Source organism: Quercus lobata, chromosome 3 (assembly GCF_001633185.2).
Source record: "Quercus lobata isolate SW786 chromosome 3, ValleyOak3.0 Primary Assembly, whole genome shotgun sequence".
In the NCBI taxonomy this organism is placed as follows: domain Eukaryota; kingdom Viridiplantae; phylum Streptophyta; class Magnoliopsida; order Fagales; family Fagaceae; genus Quercus; species Quercus lobata.
The window spans coordinates 24,129,695-24,151,432 of record NC_044906.1 but is presented as its reverse complement, the minus strand read 5'-3'; the positions used below and the strand labels follow the sequence as shown (position 1 = coordinate 24,151,432).

Below are 21,738 nucleotides of genomic sequence, written 5' to 3'. Positions count from 1 at the left end.
GCAAAGTCTTGAGTTTCTTCGACATCATAAAGTGATAAACAAATTACATTGACTTGTGTAATTTGTTTATCACTTTATTTATGGTGTTTTATGAACAATAAGTGCTAAAGAGGGGACAATAGCCATTATCGTTGTATGTTATATGAAAATGTGTTTATTATTTATGTCTACTGGGCAATGTTGTTTAGATATTTGGTGGTCTGACTAGTCAATCGTGATGTTAATATTAGCTGGCTAGTCAATCTTGATTGTATATGGTCACTTAGGTGTGGTTTAGTAAGTCATGCACATTGCACTTGATAAGGACACGTGTCATTTTTCTATTGTTGGTTGCATTGCTTTGTTCCTTACTTTGTTATTTTGTCCTCTTTGAATATACTGTCATAATTGCACATCCTTGTTTTGATAGTAAGTTAAGCTTGAAATAATGTTTCAACTTAGAATTTTTCATGTTTTTACAGTTGATTTTTCTGTGTATATGCACTGATTTTTTATTATTTTTCCATGGCAGAATGGACTTGATACTAAGGTAGAGAAGTCAAGGAAGCAGATGAAGGAAAGGAAGAACAGGGCCAAGAAGATCCGTGGAGTAAAGAAGGTAAGCTGATTTCTTAAATTTGTTTGGTGCTTTCTTGATGGTAATCCACTTCTTACGTATTTGTTTCTTCCATTTGTGTTGCAGACAAAGGTTTCAGATGTGCCAAGGGAAAGAAGAAATGAGTTTTTCGTGATTCTTATAGACCTGATTTGCAGCAATGGACTTTATTTAATAGCTCTATTTTCTTCTTAGGTTTTCTCAAAATGAAATCTGTTGTTGTTAGCATCGGTTTTGGTGTTTTCTGATGTTTTGTTATACTATCAGATTTTGAGTATTATGCAGAGGATGATTTTGAAATTTTTGGCAACACATTTCCAGAAATGTTCCATCAATGAGCTATGAATAAGGCCAATGATAATTAGTTGTAGAATTTAAGGACCATGCGGGGTGGGCTTATAAAATGATGCTTCTGGGTTTTCCTGTAAGGTTGAAATTGTGTTGTCTACCTGTCTAGTACACAATTTCAACTCAATCTTGGGCTATTATATGTGTTGGGTGGGCGTTATTTTTCCAGAATACTAAAGTGGGGGAGTTACTATAGCTATCTGTCTGTTCGGAAGTCATTGCGGCCGAGATGGTTGTGTTGGATTGGACAAGCAAAAGGCATTCTTGGAGCATTTACATGGCTTATTTAAAATGGGTCTGGTTTCTGTCCAGTGGCCAGTGCCACTGGACAGAAGCTGAGTCCATTTAAAATATAGCATATGAACACAAGAAAAACAGTCAGCATCGAATTATCAATTAATTAGCCAAAATGTCATTTAATTAACGTGCTAAAAACAATAGAGAATGCTGTAGTTTAGGTCAACGGTTACGTTGATGCGAAAGCTCTTATTTTTGGTGGTTAACTTAATAGCGAGTCCTAGTTCCTTATTGCTATTGGTTAGAGATTAGTCAGCTTGCTTTGTTACATTTGAAAAGATGCGGCTAGGTGGTTTGTCTTGTAATGAGATTATTAAAAGTATACATTTCCATTTTCTATCTATGATGTTTCTATTTTATGTGTATTGTGAGAGTAAAACCCAGGTTTATAATAACCCAAACAAAACCCGGTCGGTTGCCTGTAATAAAATAGTCACATTCAAATAAAATACTAATAGATTGTGCTGCATTTGAAGGCAATCCAATTATATACCCTATATGATTAAAAAAAAATCCATATTTAAAAAGTAAAAATGGACACAACGTCCCTATAGGTGCAGCCTCCCCAAGTTCAATGTACTCTCTCTATTCATGAAATTGGAACAAAATCTAGCAAAAATTCATTATTCTTTTACTGATGAGTCAGCAATAATTTTTTCTTTGAAATTCTAATTTCTTTTATAAAAAAAAAATGGATTCCCATTATTATTATAATTTTTCGTTAAGAGATGATTTAAACTTATGACATTCGTTTTATGATAATTGTTCTTACCATTTGTTAAGTTCTTTATTTGAAGACTAGAATTTTTAACAAATACAATTAACAAACATGTTTGGAAGAAAATGTTAAAAAATCACTCTCTTTCATCCTTATTTAGTATGCAAACCTATCAACCATCACTCTCCCCTCTTCCTTTGTGGTAATAAATAATAATCAATCGTTATGGTCTTATAGAAATTTAAGAATGATCAAAATCAATTGGTGATTATGGCATATTATATTAGTTCTTGTTCTTTATCCCAAAATGATAGTTTGGTGTAATGTAACAATTTATTCAAATGTAGAATTAAGGAATTTATTTGTGTTGAGAGGGAGCATATAAAGAAAAGTGTGGTGAGGTGGGATTGAGATGTTGGGAATGGGATCATACATAAGTTGAAGCATATGGAGGTTGCGTGAAGAGCGATGGCTAGAGGAGGTGTATATTTATATATACCTTAAATTTGATTATTATATTGTGATTAGGTTTTTAACATGGTTCTGTTTGTGCATGTTAATATTTAATGATTCTATTTATTTGAGAAAAAAAAATATGAAAGCAACTTAAATTTGGGAAAGAAATAAGCAAAATAGTTCAGAAAATTGTAGTAATTTTCTTTGAAGTTTTCTGTGATTGCACTCACCTACTCTAAATTTTGGTATATGAGTATGGCGCACACCTTCCTTAAAATGCAAATTATTTACATTGACCTCCCTTAGATGATCGAAATAAGGCCTTAACAAAAAAAAAAAAAAAAAAAGAAGCTTGAAAACAAATCTCAAATTTGCTATTTGAGGAGGTAGGGATGATAATTTAAGTAGAGGGTAAAATAGGAAATTCATTTTTTTAAAGTCTTTTTCAGTCATCCAAAGAAGTTTAGTGTAAATAATTTTTCATTTTAGAGGAGGTACCTGTCTTATTCTAAATTAAAGGAGAGATGAGTGTAAAAATGGAAAATCTTATAAGAATGATGCTAAGTTATCGTAAAATATTCCTAAGAAAAAAAAGAAAAAGAGAATTCCAAAATTTTTCCAAATCAATTGATTGGGCTATGAGAAACAGCGTGGAAATCATGTCCTATCAATTTCAAATTGTTATTTGTTGCCCCAATTGGGTACCAAATCCCAACCATTTACTTTGTAATCTAAATTTTAGGGTGACAACGGTTTGGACACTCTGAAGTCTGAAACCTTAGTGGGTTCCACTTTAGGATTGGCCTAATCTATTGTTTGGTACATGTGGAAAACAAGAAAAATGGAATCAATTCACTTGGCTTTGAGAGTTTCTCTAAAGATGGATTGGAAAGCAGTACATTACATTCAGTTCAGCTCATTATCATTGTTTGTTTTCAAGATGAGATATGCATGAAGGGGATCGTTTCTTTTCTTTTCTTTTTAGTCAAATAGCAAAGTATTAAATAATGTCAGAGGAAGATAGTGATGAAAATTCGGTGAAAAAGCAGGGAATCTACTTTGCAAAATCTTTTGTAAGCCTTTACCAACAAGGAATTGATACATATTTGTAATCTTGCTAAAGAGCTTTAGACCAACACTGGAATTCATTTTTTAGCATCAGAGTTTTTTAATGCCTTGTTCTAACTCATAATAGAAATAATGTTTTGTTTAAAACCCCTTCCCATAGTAATTATGGATTTATCAAGAAAAAAAAGAGAGAAAACAAGTTAATAATAATCATAATCATTCAAATTTGATGTTTTCATTAAAAATTCTAAGCAATGTCCCTTAGTTACAAAACTCTTGGAAAAAACTTTATATATATTTTTTTGATAAATACAATAAAATTTCAATTTATGGTGTCTGCTCTATGATGATTGATCTCTATTATCAAGTTAAGATACTAATGAATTTTTGATATAGACAGGATTCAAATCCAAGTTCTCTTATTCGATGATAAGACTTTCTAGGGCAAAATTTGCCAAACAGACCATCTAGCTTGATTGCTAGATTGTGTAATTAAACACTACCATTTCCGTGCATTTGGTGGAAAAGAAGGCTAGTGCTTTGCTCTTACGACAAGAAAATTAGGCTGAAATATTCCCTTATCAATCTTACAATAATGTCACAGTCCAATGCTATTGCTTGTGGGGCTTGTAGTCCTCTTAGTTGGCATTGCTTGTGGGGCTAATGGTTCTAACTTAGGTCGGTTTGACGAGTTTTCAGTTTTGGACTCTGGATATATATATATATATATATATATATATATATATTTATATATATGCGCATAAAAATTGGTCGGTAGTCTCGGTACCATTGGTGTTTCACTTTTGCTCCATATCACTAGAAACCTCTATTTTTGGTTATGTTCATTTCGTCAAAGAAATAATGCAAGACCCTGCATATTTTATCAACTGCATGTTAATACCAAACTTCTCAAGTGGTCTTTCGTTTTTAAATATGTTTTTTTATTTATTTTTATTTATTATGTAGTATAATTTTAAACAATATTATAGTACACAATAACTTAATATAGAATTTATATTTTAAAATTTTCACCGTTAAGTTGTCTGTAATCTCTGAATTTGTCAAACAAAAAAAATTTCTAACCCTATGAAATCCAAATCCACCATAGCTTGCTGTCAAAATTTATTAGACACTTGACAGGTTTGTTTTTTTCCCTGGATTTGACCGGGTCATATATTAAACAGAGTTTGAAGTGGTGGTGTTTCATGGGTTTAATGTAAGCCATTCCCTAAGGCACTAGGAAAGAGCCTAAACTGGACCTTAAATCTTAAACATATTTTTCTATCTCTATATTCAAATGCTGGACCTTAGTATTGCTTGAACGATAATTCTAGTAACATTGACCTTTTAACAATTTTTTCTTTGTTTAAATTCACAATTGCTGGCTAAGTATGTTGAATAAATTAATTACCATAATTGTGAGAAAATTTGGAAAAAAAATTTATATCCTTAGCATTATTCCTTCCTTTTTGCCTAATGTGCAGCAATGAAAGTATTGCTTTCCTTTTCTTTTTTTGTTTTTTCGGAAGATTACTTTTCTTGTTGATAAATTCATGGCTAAATTGTGTTTGTTTGTTGCGGTAGCATAGCTCTCTTTCAATCCTTTGAAAACTATGCCAATATTATTCCACGTGAATTGAATGAAACATTTTGACTCTCACCAAACAGGAGGTCAAGATTCCAAGTCTTAATAAAGACACTGAATGGGGATTAACTCTAGGCCTAGGAGTAGGGACCCCAACCTGCAGGGTGGATTGGAAGACAAAATCATTTGAGATTTACATGTATGATATATGATCTTTTTAGGTGTGAAAGTGTAACTTTAAGATAGTTCATCTTCATCATCTATTCACATTTTGGTTCTGCCTCCTCCTATAAAGATCATATACAATTCATAGTGTTCAGCCAAAAAAAAAAAACAAAAATTAATAATGGTGAGCCGCCCATACACACCATAGGACATACATATATAATAAAGGAAAGGTGCTAATTGTGTTTCACACAACAAAATAAAAAAGTCCCATACATTACGAAAGCTGATTATATTGGTTGATCATAAGTCATTACAAAAAATAAAGTAGAATAAGTTGTCCTCTCGCCAAGAGAAGAAGAAAAGGAATAGGTGGTACACGGCATATTATCTTAATTTTTAATGGATAAATCGTTTGCATAATTGGAAAAACATATCCTGTAATGATAGTAACATTTTGTTTGGCTATGTGGAATCTAGTGTATGTTTAATCCGAATTATGATCTGACATAAAAGTGTTATGGTTTTTAATGAAAGATTTTTTGAGGCTTAGTTTATAGAGCGGAGGCTTGGGCCGAGCTTGAAGAAATTTTTTTGGCTTGCTTCTTAGTCCATTGTGAATCCTTTGCGTGAGATATAAATATCGTTGTTTCATATTAAAATTTTGGTGTGTTGTTTTGAGAAAGAAAAACTATATTGCCGCATCTTGTATTTTTTCTTGAAAATAGTAAAATTATTGTAATTCTGTGGATATAGTCAAATTACCGAAACACGTAAATATTGTCTTATATGATTTTTTTTTTTTTTGTGCACATATTTTCTCTTTTTTTGCCTTTCATGAGTCTGTGAAATCTTGTAAATTCCTTACACATTCCTATCACACCTATCACATGAGAGGTGCCTTACATATTCCTATTACACCATATAGGCATATATCCTTTTATATAGTTTTTTTTTTTTTTTCATTTTTTTTTATAATTCATTGCTTGAGGATAAAATAATTTTAATCTTAGATATTTTTGTTGAAAATACGAGGAAATGACAGCCACTTAAACTACTACCCTCTTGTATAATTGGTTTTGGCTTATAAGAAATAAATAAATAAAATTAAAACGAAATGTAATATTAAATATTAGGGTAAAATGCAAAATTGATTTTCTAAGTTTCTTTATATTTCATTTCAGACCTCTAACTTTGCTTTTGTTCATTTTAGTCCTTTAACTTTCAAGTTTATTCAATTAAGGCTTTTTTTATCAATTTTTGTTATATGTTGTGTTTAATTTTTTAATTTTATAAATTTTTCTTCAAATTTTTTAAATTAAAAAAATTTAATTAATGATTGAAAAATATTTTTCAAATTTTTTTTTTAAAAATTTTAATAAAAATTAACAAAAAAACCTTAATTAAATAAATTTAAAACTTAGAATACTGAAAAAAAAAATCTAAAAAAAGGTTAGAAGATTACTTTTGCATTTTAGTCATATATTAGTACTCAGTGGTCAAAATAGTAGATAACCTAACTCACAAGTTACAAAAGCACCGACATCTCTCTCTCTCTCTCTCTCCCTATTCTTGTCCTGACTTGTGCAAATCCAAGTCTTTTTTTTTTTTTGACAGCTGTGCAAATCCAAGTCATCATGTTAGCTAGCGGGTCATTCATAACTTCATGCACTGATGACTGATCTCTCTCTCTCTCTCTCTCTACCACTTGCTCATGTAAGGATTAGGTATAGAACTATAGAAGTATTTCCTCTATAGTGGAGGGCTTAGTACTAGTGGGAAAAGAATATTAATTAGTTGCATAGGTATTTCAAGATAAGCATAATAATATATTAAACTAAATACGAGGATTGGAGGGTTTTTCCAACTTTTTTGTGGATTGTACGTGCATATTCTATGCTTTGTAAGAAAGTGGGTTTTTATCGATTATTTTAATAAATTATTATCATTCATATAATATACTTAAATTATATTCTAAAATTTCAAATTGATCAAAGCTAATTCTCCATATACCAAAATCATTCAAACTAAAAATATAAAATAAGAGTAATAAAATAAACTTATATACTTGGTGGGTTGGGTTAGGTCAAATTTGTCAACTCCTTATTCCAACTCAACCCATTTTAATGAAAACCAACCCAAGGTATCAAATTAATTTAGGTCAAGTCAATTTTATCGAGGTGGTGGGAACTACAAAATACTCAAAATGTAATTCCCCTTAGAGCCTTTTTATTCTTCTTGTTTTTTTATTAGTCAAAAGCTTCTTATTCCCTTTTTAATTATGAATTATCAAAATTCAAAAAGCATCTTGTTCATTATAAAGGAAAATCCCCAAAGGTGTTGAAAATAAATTTATATAAATAAAGTAAAGAATAGGCTATTAAGTGCATTTACTAACCTACTAAATATCCTGGTCCTGGACACATCTTGCGTCTAGCCTCACCCAAAATTGGACATGTGAAATGTTCCACATGCTTGATCAAGTGGCAATCACCAAAAAAAAAAGGCAATCACAATGCTATGGCTACTGGCTAGAAGCATGCCTTTATTTGTTTCAAAGAGCAATTAATTAAAAAAAAAAAGAAAAAAGAAAAAAAAGAAAGAAGGCATGTTTCATCTTCATCCTTTTTCTACCTATCAATGATAAGCAAAGTTTTGAATTTCATTTCAAACGTTGTTCTGAAATGTTTACTTGAAACAGAATATTTCGATATCAGTATAACGGTGTATCATTTTAAGACTATTATTATTTAAAAAGGTTTATAAAATCTCATACATAATTAAACAAATCAAATGGTCATAAAAATCTCTACATAATTTAACAAACTAAAAATTCATAAAATCTCTTTTTTTTTTTTTGTATAAAAAATTGTGGGGCCCAAATGATCTATGGGCCAGGCCCATCTACCTAGGGAGAATCCGGAGGCCCAAGCCGAGGAGGGCTATGGCCCAAGCTCGACAAAATAGCCTTTGGATACCACCGAGGACAGCTCAATCCTCGGCAGACCCAAAGTCCCCCCAAAGAAGAAATAAGGGTAAAGACGGTATAGGACTGAAACTTGGAGGAAAGATCTAAAATATCAAGGGAAAGCTACTGTTACTGCCATTTAATGCTCTGAAACTGACAGAGCCGCAGTCTTTAGCTTTTACAACCACCCCCAACGACTTTGAATATGGGCTGATGGGACAAGTATCAATTTTGGAAAGATTGACCCTATACGTGGACGAAGGACAATGAACGCAGGCGAATATAAAAGGAAAAAGAAGTAACCTAAAAGAGGGGGTTGGGAAAAATGGCCAGAAACCAGAGCCTCCCAGCCCACCTCCAGGAGAAAGACTCCAGGGGTGAAGGAAAACCGAAACTTGTATGAATACCACGAAAAGCCCACCGCCTGTCAACCAAGGCCTAGCCTTCCAAACCCACGCTCTACAAATGATATTGTTAGGGGCCTTTTCACGCGCGAACCCGACACTGTTACGGTCCGCCACGAAACGTGTCCTTACAATTGGCGCCGTCTGTGGGAAGGGCTTGTGTGTTGGTATAGGAAGTGGGTCGGTAGAGTTTCTTCCTTATATCTAACCGCTGGTTATAAAATTCTAGTATAAAGTTCCGTTAGGAACTACGTTTCTTGATTAGGGGCTTGGTTGAGGAGCTAACTCCCTTAAGGCCAAGATCCCCCGTAAAGAGCAAACTAGGCACTTTGTAACGTTAACCGTATGGATAAACTCTAGGGGCTTGGCTGAGGAGCTAACTCCCCTAAGGTCAAGATCCCGTACAAAGAGAAAACTAGGTTTTGGACAGAACCAAGGCATTGCATAGTCCACCGGACTCAAGCCTCTGGGGAAACCAACTACCTGGATGACGAAAACTAGGTTTTGGACAGAACCAGGGCATTGCATGGTCCTCGGACCCAAGCCTCTGGGGAAACCAACTACCTGGATGTAATGAAAACTAGGTTTTGGACAGAACCAAGGCATTGCATGGTCCTCGGACTCAAGCCTCTGGGGAAACCAACTACTTGGATGATGGAAAACTAGGTTTTGGACAGAACCAAGGCATTGCATGGTCCTCGGACCCAAGCCTCAGGGGAAACCAACTACCTGGATGTGGAAAACTAGGTTTTGGACAGAACCAAGGCATTGCATGGTCCACCGGACTCAAGCCTATGGGAAAACCAACTACCTGGATGATGGAAAACTAGGTTTTGGACAGAACCAGGGCATTGCATGGTCCACGGACTCAAGCCTATGGGGAAACCGACTACCTGGATGAGGAAAACTAAGTTTTGGACAGAACCAGGGCATTGCATAGTCCTCGGACTTAAACCTATGGGGAAACCAACTACTTGGATGAGGAACCAACTATTTAAAGAAAAAACTATGGCCCGTAAACCTCAAAATCCCTCCGAAGAGAGCTCCGCGTTAGCAGACAGGTTAATACCTTGATTGCGCGGATTCCTCGGTCTACCCTCGGATCCCCAGTATCAAAGGGGTTGATGCGATACGGCGCAACATATTACCCCAAAAGCACAACCAAAGTCCCTCGCTACTTAGCTACCCTTTCAGACGAATTATTTAGAGATTATCGTTCTCGGACATTGGTCTAGCATGCATCGCGTAGTACTCAGCGCTTGTCCCGGTTAGTTCCAAGAATTTAATTTATTGAAAGTTACCATTGTTATACTTGATAATATTTGTGAGTTTAAATTAGTAGGAACCTGTGTTAAAGCATTTTTTCTACCTGGAATATCCTTAAGGGCAAGCTTGCATTTAATATTCATGCATAAAGTAGTTGTTACGGAGAAGGAAGATATGTATGGAGAAATAGACACATATTTTATTAAGACAAAGGAACAGTACAGTGTACAATGAAAAGCTGAAACAAGCTTACACTAAAACTGATTACATAAGTAAAGGAAAATACAAGCGAGTGGAGATAAGGCCGTGGGGACAGCTCAGAGGAGAGGTTGGCTACTGCGCCAAGTTATTGTCTAAGGAAACTATTCCTCGACACTTCTGCATGCCCATAACTCAGGCAGCCAAAGAACCTAACCTCAGGCTAACACCATCTACAGAAAAGGTGCTAGGAGCTTGAGGTTGGGAAGCCCCCACAAAAATTTGCCTGCTACAAGGCAGACAGTGCTGATGGTGGAAATTCCTTCCTTGGACATACCGAAAAACTGGCATGACCAGAACCTGCTTCGGATTTTGACTAAAAGAGGGAAAAAGACCCTCTCCCCTATGACGAAATGGAATGCTCCCTTGAACTTGCACCTCCTTGGCCCGTACCTCCCTACTCTGAGTCTCGGGGGGACATGACGCCTTTGTGGCGGAGGGAGCTCCTTTTTCCCAAGCCCTGCCTCAAGCATGATGAACTAAGGGAGGAATCTGAAGGATTTGTGTGTGGATAGAGCAATTTTCTCTCCTATTTATGTTAAAAGATAAGGTGGTGGCATTTAATTCACGCAGCGTCTCAAGGAACGCTACAGACAAAACGTCTCTGGCACGATTTCCAATGTCGTCTGCAGCCCTGAAGATAAAGTAGTCTCGAGAAGGAGCACCTCGAACAACGGGACGCCCGAAAAATACCGTGTGACCTAAAATTACGAAAATACCCCCTAATTTGTGGGTCCAATAGATTCGCGGCCCAAGCCCGGTTCAGCACAGGGGCCCATGGACGGAATCAAGGCATTGCATGGTCCTCGGACTCAAGCCTATGGGGGAACCAAGTACAAAAAAAATAAAAGTTACAAATGTCGGACAGTACCAAGGCCGTGTATGGTCCTCGGACCCAAGCCAATGGAGAAACCAAACACTTAGATAAGAAAAGGTTTGAATTTAGTAAGATGGGCTGCTTGATAAAAACGTCAAGTCACTTCGTCCACGGCTTAAACACCATAGAAGGTTAAGGCCAATAAGGGTGTAAGGAAGGTGGTGGAACGCCCCAGCATTCAGTCGTATACGAGGGCTATTCATTCGGCAGGTGATATGTCCTCGGATGGTTATTTCTCACACGGCATCAAGCCTTCGGATCTCTCCTCGGCTAATTCCGGGTAAGTACTACTTTTTACGGGTCGGCCTTATTGTGCTAAGCACTTCTATCAAAGTTATGGCGATATCTATTTATTATCGAGTATTTTGGTTTTAGTCGTCATTGATTTAGATGCTATATCGTTGTGCCGAGCAGTGCTTGCAAATTTATAAAAACGTAAAGACATAATATGCGAAATAAGGTAGACAACAATCTTTATTAATATGAAAAATTGCTACAACATACAAAAAGGGGCTCAAACGAGCCTATACAAAATGTGAACTGCCTAAGCAACCATTACATCTGTAGTACAGAAAAGTAAACTGTCAAGCGTCTTTTAAACTCGTCTTCAAAGTTTCTCCAATCTCCGCCTCATTGCTGCTCATACTAAGAGAGGGACTCACTTTAAAAAAGAGAATGAATGAAGAAGAAGGAAATAGTAAGGAAGAAATCAATGACGAAGATGGAGGGGATGAATAAAGAAGATGGAAGACATGAGTAAAGAAGGAGGAGAAGAGGAGAGAAGAAATGAAAAGAAAGAAAAGGAGCAAAAGAGGGAGAAGAGAAAGCACCAGGTCGGAACTGGTGCTGGGAAGACTATAAGGAGAGGGCGGGGGAGGGCACCAGGGAGCAAAAGAGGGAGAAACAGAAGCACTTAGCCCCTGCCTCAGCCCTGACTCCTAACACGCAGGTGCCATATTAGGTACGCTCGTGAGGAGCCGGATGGTAACGACCTTGGGTGTTCTCGACTCAGCCACGTCGAAAGTTTGACGTGACGAGTCCCTGCTTCGGATTTTGACTGAAAGAAGGATGAGGTTGATTTTGAGTCTTCGCCATCCTTGCCCCGATCGAGCCATGATGAGCTTTATCGGAACGTGGCATTTTTGGGAGGGGTGGGGCTTTTGCATCCCTTGTTGTTACGGTAAAGTGTATCACGATTTAGTGTATAAACCAGTGGGTAAAATGAACCCTAGGGGAGGCCAAGTATTTCAAATCTCAGAAGGATGAAAATGGATTCTTTGCAAAAACAATAACCTCCTCCTTTCCTTCTTATACAGAGGGTGGAGCGGGAGACATTTAATAGGTTCAGATCTCCAAATGAATCTGCCAACACAAACATGCCGGTTCCGCTTCTCCACCCCATCAAAACAAACCGCCAAATTAAAGTAGTCTCGTAAATAGTGGTCATAAAAAGCACGTTTTGGAATACCCAAACGATAAGAAAGCGTCAAGCGCGAAATCAAAAAAAATAACCGTCTCATAGACCGGTGCATTTCTTGGACAGATGAAGAGCCGCCAGCATTATTAATAGGCCAAATTGATTGGGCCGTAGGACGAGGTTGGACATCACCAAAACCCCCCTTTCCAACCAAGAGGTTGGACAGCCGGGTTTTGAGGGGCTATTGTGGGGCCCAAATGATCTATGGGCCAGGCCCATCTACCCAGGGAGAATCCAGAGGCCCAAGCCGAGGAGGGCTATGGTCCAAGCTCGACAAAATAGCCTTTGGATACCGCCGAGGACAGCTCAATCCTCGGCAGACCCAAAGTCCCCCCAAAGAAGAAATAAGGGTAAAGACGGTATAGGACTGAAACTTGGAAGAAAGATCTAAAATATCAAGGGAAAGCTGCTGTTACTGCCATTTAATGCTCTGAACCTGACAGAGCCGCAGTCTTTAGCTTTTACAACCACCCCCAACGACTTTGAATATGGGCTGATGGGACAAGTATCAATTTTGGAAAGATTGACCCTATACGTGGACGAAGGACAATGAACGCAGACGAATATAAAAGGAAAAAGAAGTAACCTAAAAGGGAGGTTGGGAAAAAAGGCCAGAAACCAGAGCCTCCCAGCCCACCTCCAGGAGAAAGACTCCAGGGGTGTAGGAAAACTTAAACTTGTACGAACACCGCGAAAAAACCCACCGCCTATCAATCAAGGCCTAGCCTTCCAAACCCACGCTCTACAAATGATATTGTTAGGGGCCTTTTCACGCGCGAACCCGACACTGTTACGATCCGCCACAAATCGCGTCCTTACAAGTAGTATTCAACTTAGGTAGGAATATTAATTTGTATCCAATTATTGATAGTTTCTAAATTCATTCATGCCTACACATGGTGTTATAGGCTAGTTAAAAATTAAAATTCAAATAATTTTCTTTAGGCTAAATTACGTATTTAGTCTCTAACCTTTACGCTAAATGTCAACTAGGTCTCTATCATTTTGAATGTGTCAATTTAGTCCCTAACTTTTTGGTATTATGTCAATTTGGTCCCTGTCATTAAGTGATGGATGGAAATGCTAACCTGATTAACAACTAAAATAAAAATGACATGTGTACTGCTACGTGGAAAAAAAAAAAAGAATAATAATTTAATAAAGGAAAACCATTTTATGTTAAAATTAGGATCTCCTCCTGAACAATCAAAGTTTTACGCTGCCAACCTTCCGCAGAGACAAAAAATTAACAAGTTCCTGATTGGTTGCCAAGAAACCATAAGAAAAGGAAATAGAAAAGCAACTGAAAAACTTAAAATCAATCCAAAATGAAAATTTTCTATTATTTCTGTTGCAAATTGTAACTATTGAAATACAAGAAATAACAAAAAAAAAATTCTTCTGTTATGGTTTTGACACGAAATCCTCTACAGCCAAGGTTTTGTACCCATTTTGTCTTTTTATTTTTTCAATTAGTAACGAGTAAAGAAAGTAGTGATAGATCCTGCCACCTTAAAAAAATCTGTTGTTGTATTACCATTGAGCTTTGGAAACAAGCAAGTGTCAGTCTTAACTAGAAACCATGGCTTGTATTATCCTAGAAGAACTTGAGGTTCCCAGACGACACCGTTTTATTTTCTACACCATATTCCCTGACTTCTCACTAAATTCTGATCATACCCCTAACCCTTCACTATCCTCCTCTCGACTCTCTCCACCTCCATCTCCTATAGTATCGGAAAATTTTTATTTTGAAATGATTGTAGATCTTTCAGTTGCTTTTCTAATTCCTTTTCCTATGGTTTCTCTGCAACTAAACAGGTTTTGTTAATTTTTGGTTGATGCGGCACTCTGAAATTTGTTTGTTCATAATGAGATCCTAATTTTTAACATAAACTGGTTTTCCTTTTATTTTTATTTTACTATTATTCTTTAATTTTTATTCTACATGGCAGTACACTATACACGTATGTGTCATAATTTTATTTTTTTTAAATTTGCTTGTTAGTCATGTCAACATTTTTCATCTATCACTTAATGACAAGGACAAAATTGACACAATTTCAAAAGGATAAAGACCAAATTGACACATTTGAAAAGTCAAAGACTAAATTGACATTTAGCATAAATGTTAGAAACTAAATACGAAGTTTACCATTTTCTTTAAATACCTAATTCAAAATAAATCATTTGTTTTGAAGCACTAAATAAATCATTCAGGATTGTATAATTGCTATAATTGTTAAATACCTTACCCATCTCATTTATTTGGATCTATTAGCTAGCGGTTTGATTGGTGAGGTACCATCATCATTTTCAAACCTCAAGGCACTCTCTTCCTTAAGTCTACGAGGTAACTATCTCAACGGTACGATCCCATCATCACTTTCAAACCTCAAGGAACTCTCTTACTTGGATCTACAAGGGAACTATCTCAGTGGTAAGATCCCATCGTCACTTTCGAACCTCAATTTCAATTAGGAATACACAATTCTTGAAAAATATTTTGAATCTCATAAATTGAAATTTTTTAGGACCAATACCTACGTCGTTGGGGAACCTCACCAAAGTTACTCAAATTTTCCTAGACTCTAACTACTTCACCGGCCATATTCCTTCATCACTTTCACATCTAAAGGATCTCAATCTTATTGACCTCAGCTTTAACAATTTTCAAGGTAGAACTCTTGATTTTTTTACCAGCCTCACAAAACTTGCCAAAGTTTACTTATTTTATAAGCAACTAATTTTAATTTCACAAGATCAATACCAGTATCATTTGGGAACCTCACAAAAGTTACTGATATTAAGCTCCAATATAACAACTTTACCGGCCAAATTCCATCATCACTTTCAAATCTGAAGTATCTGAACGTTATTGACCTTAGTTACAACAAATTTGAAGGTAGAACTCTTGACTTTTTTACAGACCTATAAAAACTTGCCAAAGTTTACTTATTTTATAACCAACTAATTTTAATTTCACAGGATCAATACCAGTATCATTTGAGAACCTCACAAAAGTTACTGATATTATGCTCCAATATAACAACTTTACCGGCCAAATTCCATCATCACTTTCAAATCTGAAGTATCTGAACGTTATTGACCTTAGTTACAACAAATTTGAAGGTAGAACTCTTGACTTTTTTACGGACTTATAAAAACTTGCCAAAGTTTACTTATTTTATAACTAACTAATTTTAATTTCACAGGATCAATACCAGTGTCTCTTGGGAACCTCACAAAAGTTACTAAAATTATGCTCCAATATAACAATTTCACTGGCCATATTCCATCATCACTGTCAAACCCAAAGGATCTCACTTTTATTAACTTCAGTCACAACAACTTTGGAGGTTTTGGTGGTAAAATTCCTTTTTTGACCAACCTAACAAAACTCTCCACAGTTGACTTGTCTTACAACCAACTCACTAGTCAAATGTGTGAATTCCAACCTAACAATTCACTACAATATCTTAGATTGGAAAATAACAGGCTTTATGGCTCTCTTCCAAGTTCAATCTCTAATCTTGTGAATCTTATAGAGCTTAATATTGCATCGAATGACTTGAGTGGCATTGTGGAATTTGATGAGTCCACAAATCTCGAAGAACTTGAAACCCTTGACGTTTCAAACAATAGTCGGTTTTTAGGCATCAAAAGCAACTCGAACCATACCTTCCCCTATCTTCAGACATTAAGCTTGTCTTCTTGCAACATAATTGAATTCCCAAAATTTTTAAAATCGTCAAAATATTTAGAAAACTTGGACCTATCTAGTAACAGAATCTCAAACCAAATCCCAGAATGGATGTTTGAAGTTGTGGAGAATCTACTGTTTCTTGATCTTCATGCCAATCTATTGCAAGGAAATCTTCCTATTCCACCTTCTACTATGATCGCCTTTTTTATGTCGAACAATAGATTGATTGGGGAGATCCCATCTATGATTTGCAATGCAAGTAGCCTTGAAATCTTAGATATCTCTAACAACAATTTGAGTGGTAAGATTCCACAATGTTTGGGAAACTTTGGTCATAGACTTTCAGTGATGGATTTGCGAACGAACAATTTCCATGGCACTATTCCTGATACATTTGAAAAGGATAATAGTCTAGCAACTATTGCCTTTAATGGAAATCATTTAGAAGGGAAATTACCAAAATCATTTGTCAATTGCACAAATTTGGAAGTTCTTGACCTCGGAAATAATAAGATCAATGATTCATTCCCCTATTGGTTGGAAGCCCTTTCGAAGTTACGGTTACTTGTCTTGAGTAATAATAAACTTCATGGTCCTATAAGAAATCGTAAAAATAAGGTGGTGTTTTTCTCTAAATTACAAATTCTCGATCTCTCTCACAATGAGTTTACTGGTCTTTTACCGAGAATTTATTTTGAAAATTTGGAAGCCATGATGATTTGCAATGAAAATGCAAAAGAACCACAATATTTGGCAGCATATTATGGTACACATACGCATAAGCGTAGTGACTATGATAGAGTTGAAATACCCAAAGGTTTTTATCAAGATTCAATAGAGGTGACTGTGAAAGGGTCAAAGAGAGAACTACCGAGAGTCCTAACCATCTTCACAATGATTGATTTATCAAGCAACCAATTCCAAGGAGAGATTCCAGATGCACTTGGAAGGCTTAAATTTCTCCGATTGCTCAACCTTTCCCATAACAGCCTAACTGGCCATATCCCATCAACTTTGGGAAATTTATTAGCACTTGAAGCATTGGATCTCTCTTCAAATAAACTCACTGGTGAAATTCCTATGCAATTGACACTTCTAACATTTTTGGCCATGTTAAACCTTTCACAAAACTACCTTATTGGACCCATACCTCAAGGCAAACAATTCAATACATTTGGTAATGAATCATATGATGGGAACTTAGGATTGTGCGGATCTCCATTGTCAATTAAATGTAGTACTAATGAGCCACCACCAACAATATTCCTTGAAGACAATGATTCAATGTTTGCAGAAGGATTTGGTTGGAAGACCGTGTTGATTGGCTATGGATGTGGATTTGTGTTTGGATTAGTTGTGGGATATGTTGTGTTTAAAACAAGAAAACCCCAATGGATTTTAAGGTTGATTGAAGGAGAACGAGAGGGAAGGGTGACAGGGCGTATCAACCAAAGACCCAAGCGAAGAAGACGTTAATGCCACATGGATTAATACTGTGCTATGGATTAATGTGTGCTCTTAGGTGAGTGTGACAAACTTCTCTTTGCATTAATATTGTGCAGTGGATTTATATTAAGTTATATTAGAAGTAGCATTAACATTTGTAGTTTCCTATATATTCAATAATTTTTCTCTGTTTACTTGCAAGGTACTGTTGGAAGTGATGAAGGACCCTATTATCTACTATGAGTTGAAGAAGATTACGTGCTTTGACTTACAACTGTTCATTAGAATGTTGGGTATTAAGGAGTTGATCATGCTTATATGAATTATGGTGTTGTTTTCCTATTCATCTAATAATAATGCTCAGATTTCACGTATGTATTTGAGGTTGAGGGTATTCTTTGTGTTTGTTTTAAAATTGTATCATGTCTTGGACTTAGTTTTGAGGCTAGTGTTGTGCTCAGTTGGCTTGTACTTATTGGAGGTTATTTCGTGTGTTCATTTGTGTTTGTTTTGATATTATGTGGCGCATTGGACTTAGTTTTGAGGGTGGTCTTGTGCTTAGTTAGATTACTAATATATTGTTATGAAAAAAATAAATCTAAAATGAAATATTTCTAATTGTAAATTATAAAACACAAGAATTTTGATTTTGAAAAGGGAAATTTTCATTATGTGGGTTTATTTTCCGTAAGTAATTTTTAAAATGGGAAGAGGGATTAATGGTGCCAATCATAGGAATTATTAATTTTTTAGTAACTTGGACACTTATTTTTTGGACTTTTTTTTTTTGTGTGATCATGTGTTAACCGTTGAAGGAGTGATCTTACTAGAATCTACTTTTTTAGAAATCAAGCTTGGCACTGGACAATGACATAAAGAAGACCAATGGTATTAGTGAATCTTCAACCTAGAAGAAAAACCAATCCAAAATCTAAGAAGCGAAGCATGTGTGTTAAGTGGGATTTTGATTTAGGTTAAGGGGTGTCGATAGAGTATTTTATCTGCTCTCAATTTTATTGTAAAATTTTGAATAGGACATAGGAAATTACATGTTTGCCGCCAAGGCCAGTGGAATGACAGGTATTAAATTAATTTGTCTCTATTGAATGTAGGATCCACCAATTTCATGAATTAGGCAGTGGGATTGACTAATAGTCAAACAGGCTCAAAATTCTACCAACACACCTTATCACACCCAAATACACCTTCCAAAGCGCTTTGACCAAATTTGAACATGTTTGACAGAGAATTTACCAAAAATCCAATTGTCTGATCGTGACAAGTTCAAGCTCATGTATAAGGTAATTGAATTCTCTTTAAATTTGTTGCTCGTGGGTCAAGTTCAGACTTAAATCAAGCAAGATATCATGAAAATAATGAAAAATTGGAAACAACAAAAAGGAAGTCATTTTAATGAAAAAGTGTCCTAGAGCTTATTTGCAACCAAATTGCGGTTAACACTTTGTTTGGTCGCAATTGAGAGAAGAGAAAGGAAAAGAAATAAGTGAAAGGAAAAGAAGAGAGGAAAAAAGGAAAAGAAAAAACTTCCCTAGTATATTTTCAGGAAAAGAAGCAATCCTTTGTTTGACTTCCAGATGAAAAAAAAAATTATTATTATTATTATTTTTACCCTTATGCCCACATAAATTAGGGAGAGAAATATATAAGACAAGGACAAAAGAGAAAATTCAAGCTGTAAGAAGTAAAAAAGGTAGGCTCCACTTTTTATTTGAGTTTCCCTGCCTCCTTTTCGGCCCAAATTGACCGGATTGCAAACTGTGGGCCCGGAGGATTTGTTTTCTATACATTTCTTTTCTTCTCTATAATCCAAATACAAAAAATCCCTTCCCTTCCATAGCTGGTGAAATTATTATGTCCAGAATCTACTTTTTGTAAAACGCTTATGTATAAAAACTCAATTTATTTGTCTTCGGTGCTTCTTTTTTTCTTGTAATTTTTTATGAACTTTTTTCTTTCTTCTTCTTTTTTATTTTTTTATTTATTATTATTTTTTTTTTTTTATAGATTTGCCCTCCTTATATATTTCTATCAAGCTTTTCAAGGGAGGATTTTGTATGTTGACCTAGTTGTTGAGATATCTGATACACAAAAATATGTGCATGAAAGATGAAATGTACTAGTTGTTTAATTTTTTGTTAAATATACTAGTCGCTAGATTTCGCAATGCTCGGAATAATTCAATATAAAAGGTCCTTAAATATACTAATCATTTCATTTCTTCTTAAATATACTAGTCTCAAATATTTTATTTTCTCCAACTAAACGTCCTTGTAGGCTTGTACAGCTATTTACAATATTTTTTCACCTTTGGAAATATCTCCTCATAAAAGACAAGCAATTGATAGAAGTAAACCATTGGTATCACATTCCACCCTTGGGGTTGTTCTTCAACCTTCTCTCCCAACATGAAAATTTCTCCACATCACACTATTGCCTTAGTAAATCAAGAGGGTGTTATTTGGCGCTTTATTGGTTTTTATTGGCATCTAAAAACTTTGAAGAGAAGATCTGTTCTTTTGCAGTTGCTTGGATTCTTGAAGACAATAAACTTATTTGTGATAGTTTTGAATTTTCTTTTTTCTCTTTCATTTACGATATAATCATGTTGCTCTAGCCTTAGCTAGTGTTGCAAAAGAGAATAAGGAGATCATTGTTTGATTAGAAGAATGTCCATTGTTTCTCTTTCCCATTTTATAACATAATTTTGAATAAATAGAGTCTACTATCGTTTCCTCTCAAAAAATAATAATCTACAATACAAAAATACAAAAATACCAAAAAAAAAAAAATCTCAAGAGGTTAAAAGGTAAGGTAGGAAAAATATCCATTTCTAAATAACATTTATTGCTAAAATTGGTAATTATTCTCTAGAAAAAAAAAAAATCTTTCTCAAAATAAAAATTGTCTTCTCTCTAATATCCAAAACATAGAAAATGCATAAAAAAATTTAATAAAAGAAAAAAAAGGGGAAAAATCATAGCAAAATCCAACATTTCTATTAATAATATTTAAAACACAAAATGTATCTCAAAATTTTATAAATTCAAGAAAAAAAAACTTTCAAAAATCTAAATCCAACCAAATTAAGTACAATTCAAAAAAAAAAAATTGTTTTCTTTTGTCATAATAATATGGCTGTTTGGTCTTAATATTCAAATATGGTTACACAATATATAAATCCTATTGTTTGTATTAATAAATTAATTAATTAGTTGGTATGGTCATTGAAATACATATTCAAATATTGTGTGAAGCTCAAATACTAAATTATGCCTATTAATCAATTATGTAAATCTGAATAGCACATGTTAATCACCGCATAATAATATTCACCACATGAAAAGCAATAATAATAAGGTAAATAACAAAAGCATATGGTGATTTAGTGGAAAATCTATGGATGCATCCAAAGGAAAACCAAATAAATAAATAAAAATAAAAACACTTTGGAATCCTAAATCCCCAAAAAAATTTCACTAATAGAACTGAAATTTGCATATAAACCCTAATTCCTAGACCATACCCCGTATAGAAAACTTACTAACAGAACCCAAAGGTCACCTTCAAGCTGCTTATACTCTTCTAGTCTAGATTTCTTCCACAAACCACATCCGTGACTCCAAAGAACACCTTGAAGGTTTGATCTCCACAACAAACATATACAAGGATTGCTCTGTAGCATCGGCATTGGTCACCAAACTGAAACTCCATCTTTAGATTCACTTTTAGTACAAGCAGGTTAATAAAACTAGGTTTAGGGTTTTTCTTTTGTAACTCACGACACAATTCTTCTAAACCTCTTCATAGCTCCCTTTAAGTTAACCAAAGAGAGATAGGAGTCTAAAATGGTCAATATCAGGTGATATGACCACACCCGAATAAGGAAAAATCCAAGTGACAACAATCAGATGAGGAAGGTCAGACAGAATGTTAGGATTAGGATGCACATTTTAGAAAAGATCAAATCAAACATATAAGGCGACACAAATTGATAGAAACATCGGTTAATAAAGCGTATACAAGTAAGCAAGAGACACTATAACGGTGTTGATGTGGGAGATGGGGGACAAGATATTACCTATA

At 35.0% G+C, this 21,738-nt stretch overlaps 1 protein-coding gene and 1 long non-coding RNA gene across 2 annotated transcripts; both read left to right on the top strand.

The window, feature by feature from the left end:
- The first annotated feature begins 414 nt into the window (after window positions 1-414).
- Window positions 415-930, top strand: LOC115980010. The gene is made up of 2 exons (XR_004089269.1): window positions 415-598; window positions 683-930. It is a non-coding gene; the product is annotated as an uncharacterized LOC115980010 (long non-coding RNA).
- A 13,783-nt stretch (window positions 931-14,713) lies between these two features.
- Window positions 14,714-18,171, top strand: LOC115980004 (receptor-like protein 33). Its single transcript, XM_031102180.1, has 5 exons — window positions 14,714-14,922; window positions 15,017-15,160; window positions 15,244-15,387; window positions 15,471-15,614; window positions 15,698-18,171. Exons 4-5 carry the CDS (start codon window positions 15,518-15,520, stop codon window positions 17,662-17,664), a joined length of 2,064 nt encoding a protein of 687 aa, XP_030958040.1. The 5' UTR covers window positions 14,714-14,922; window positions 15,017-15,160; window positions 15,244-15,387; window positions 15,471-15,517; the 3' UTR covers window positions 17,665-18,171.
- The last annotated feature ends 3,567 nt before the right edge of the window (window positions 18,172-21,738 follow it).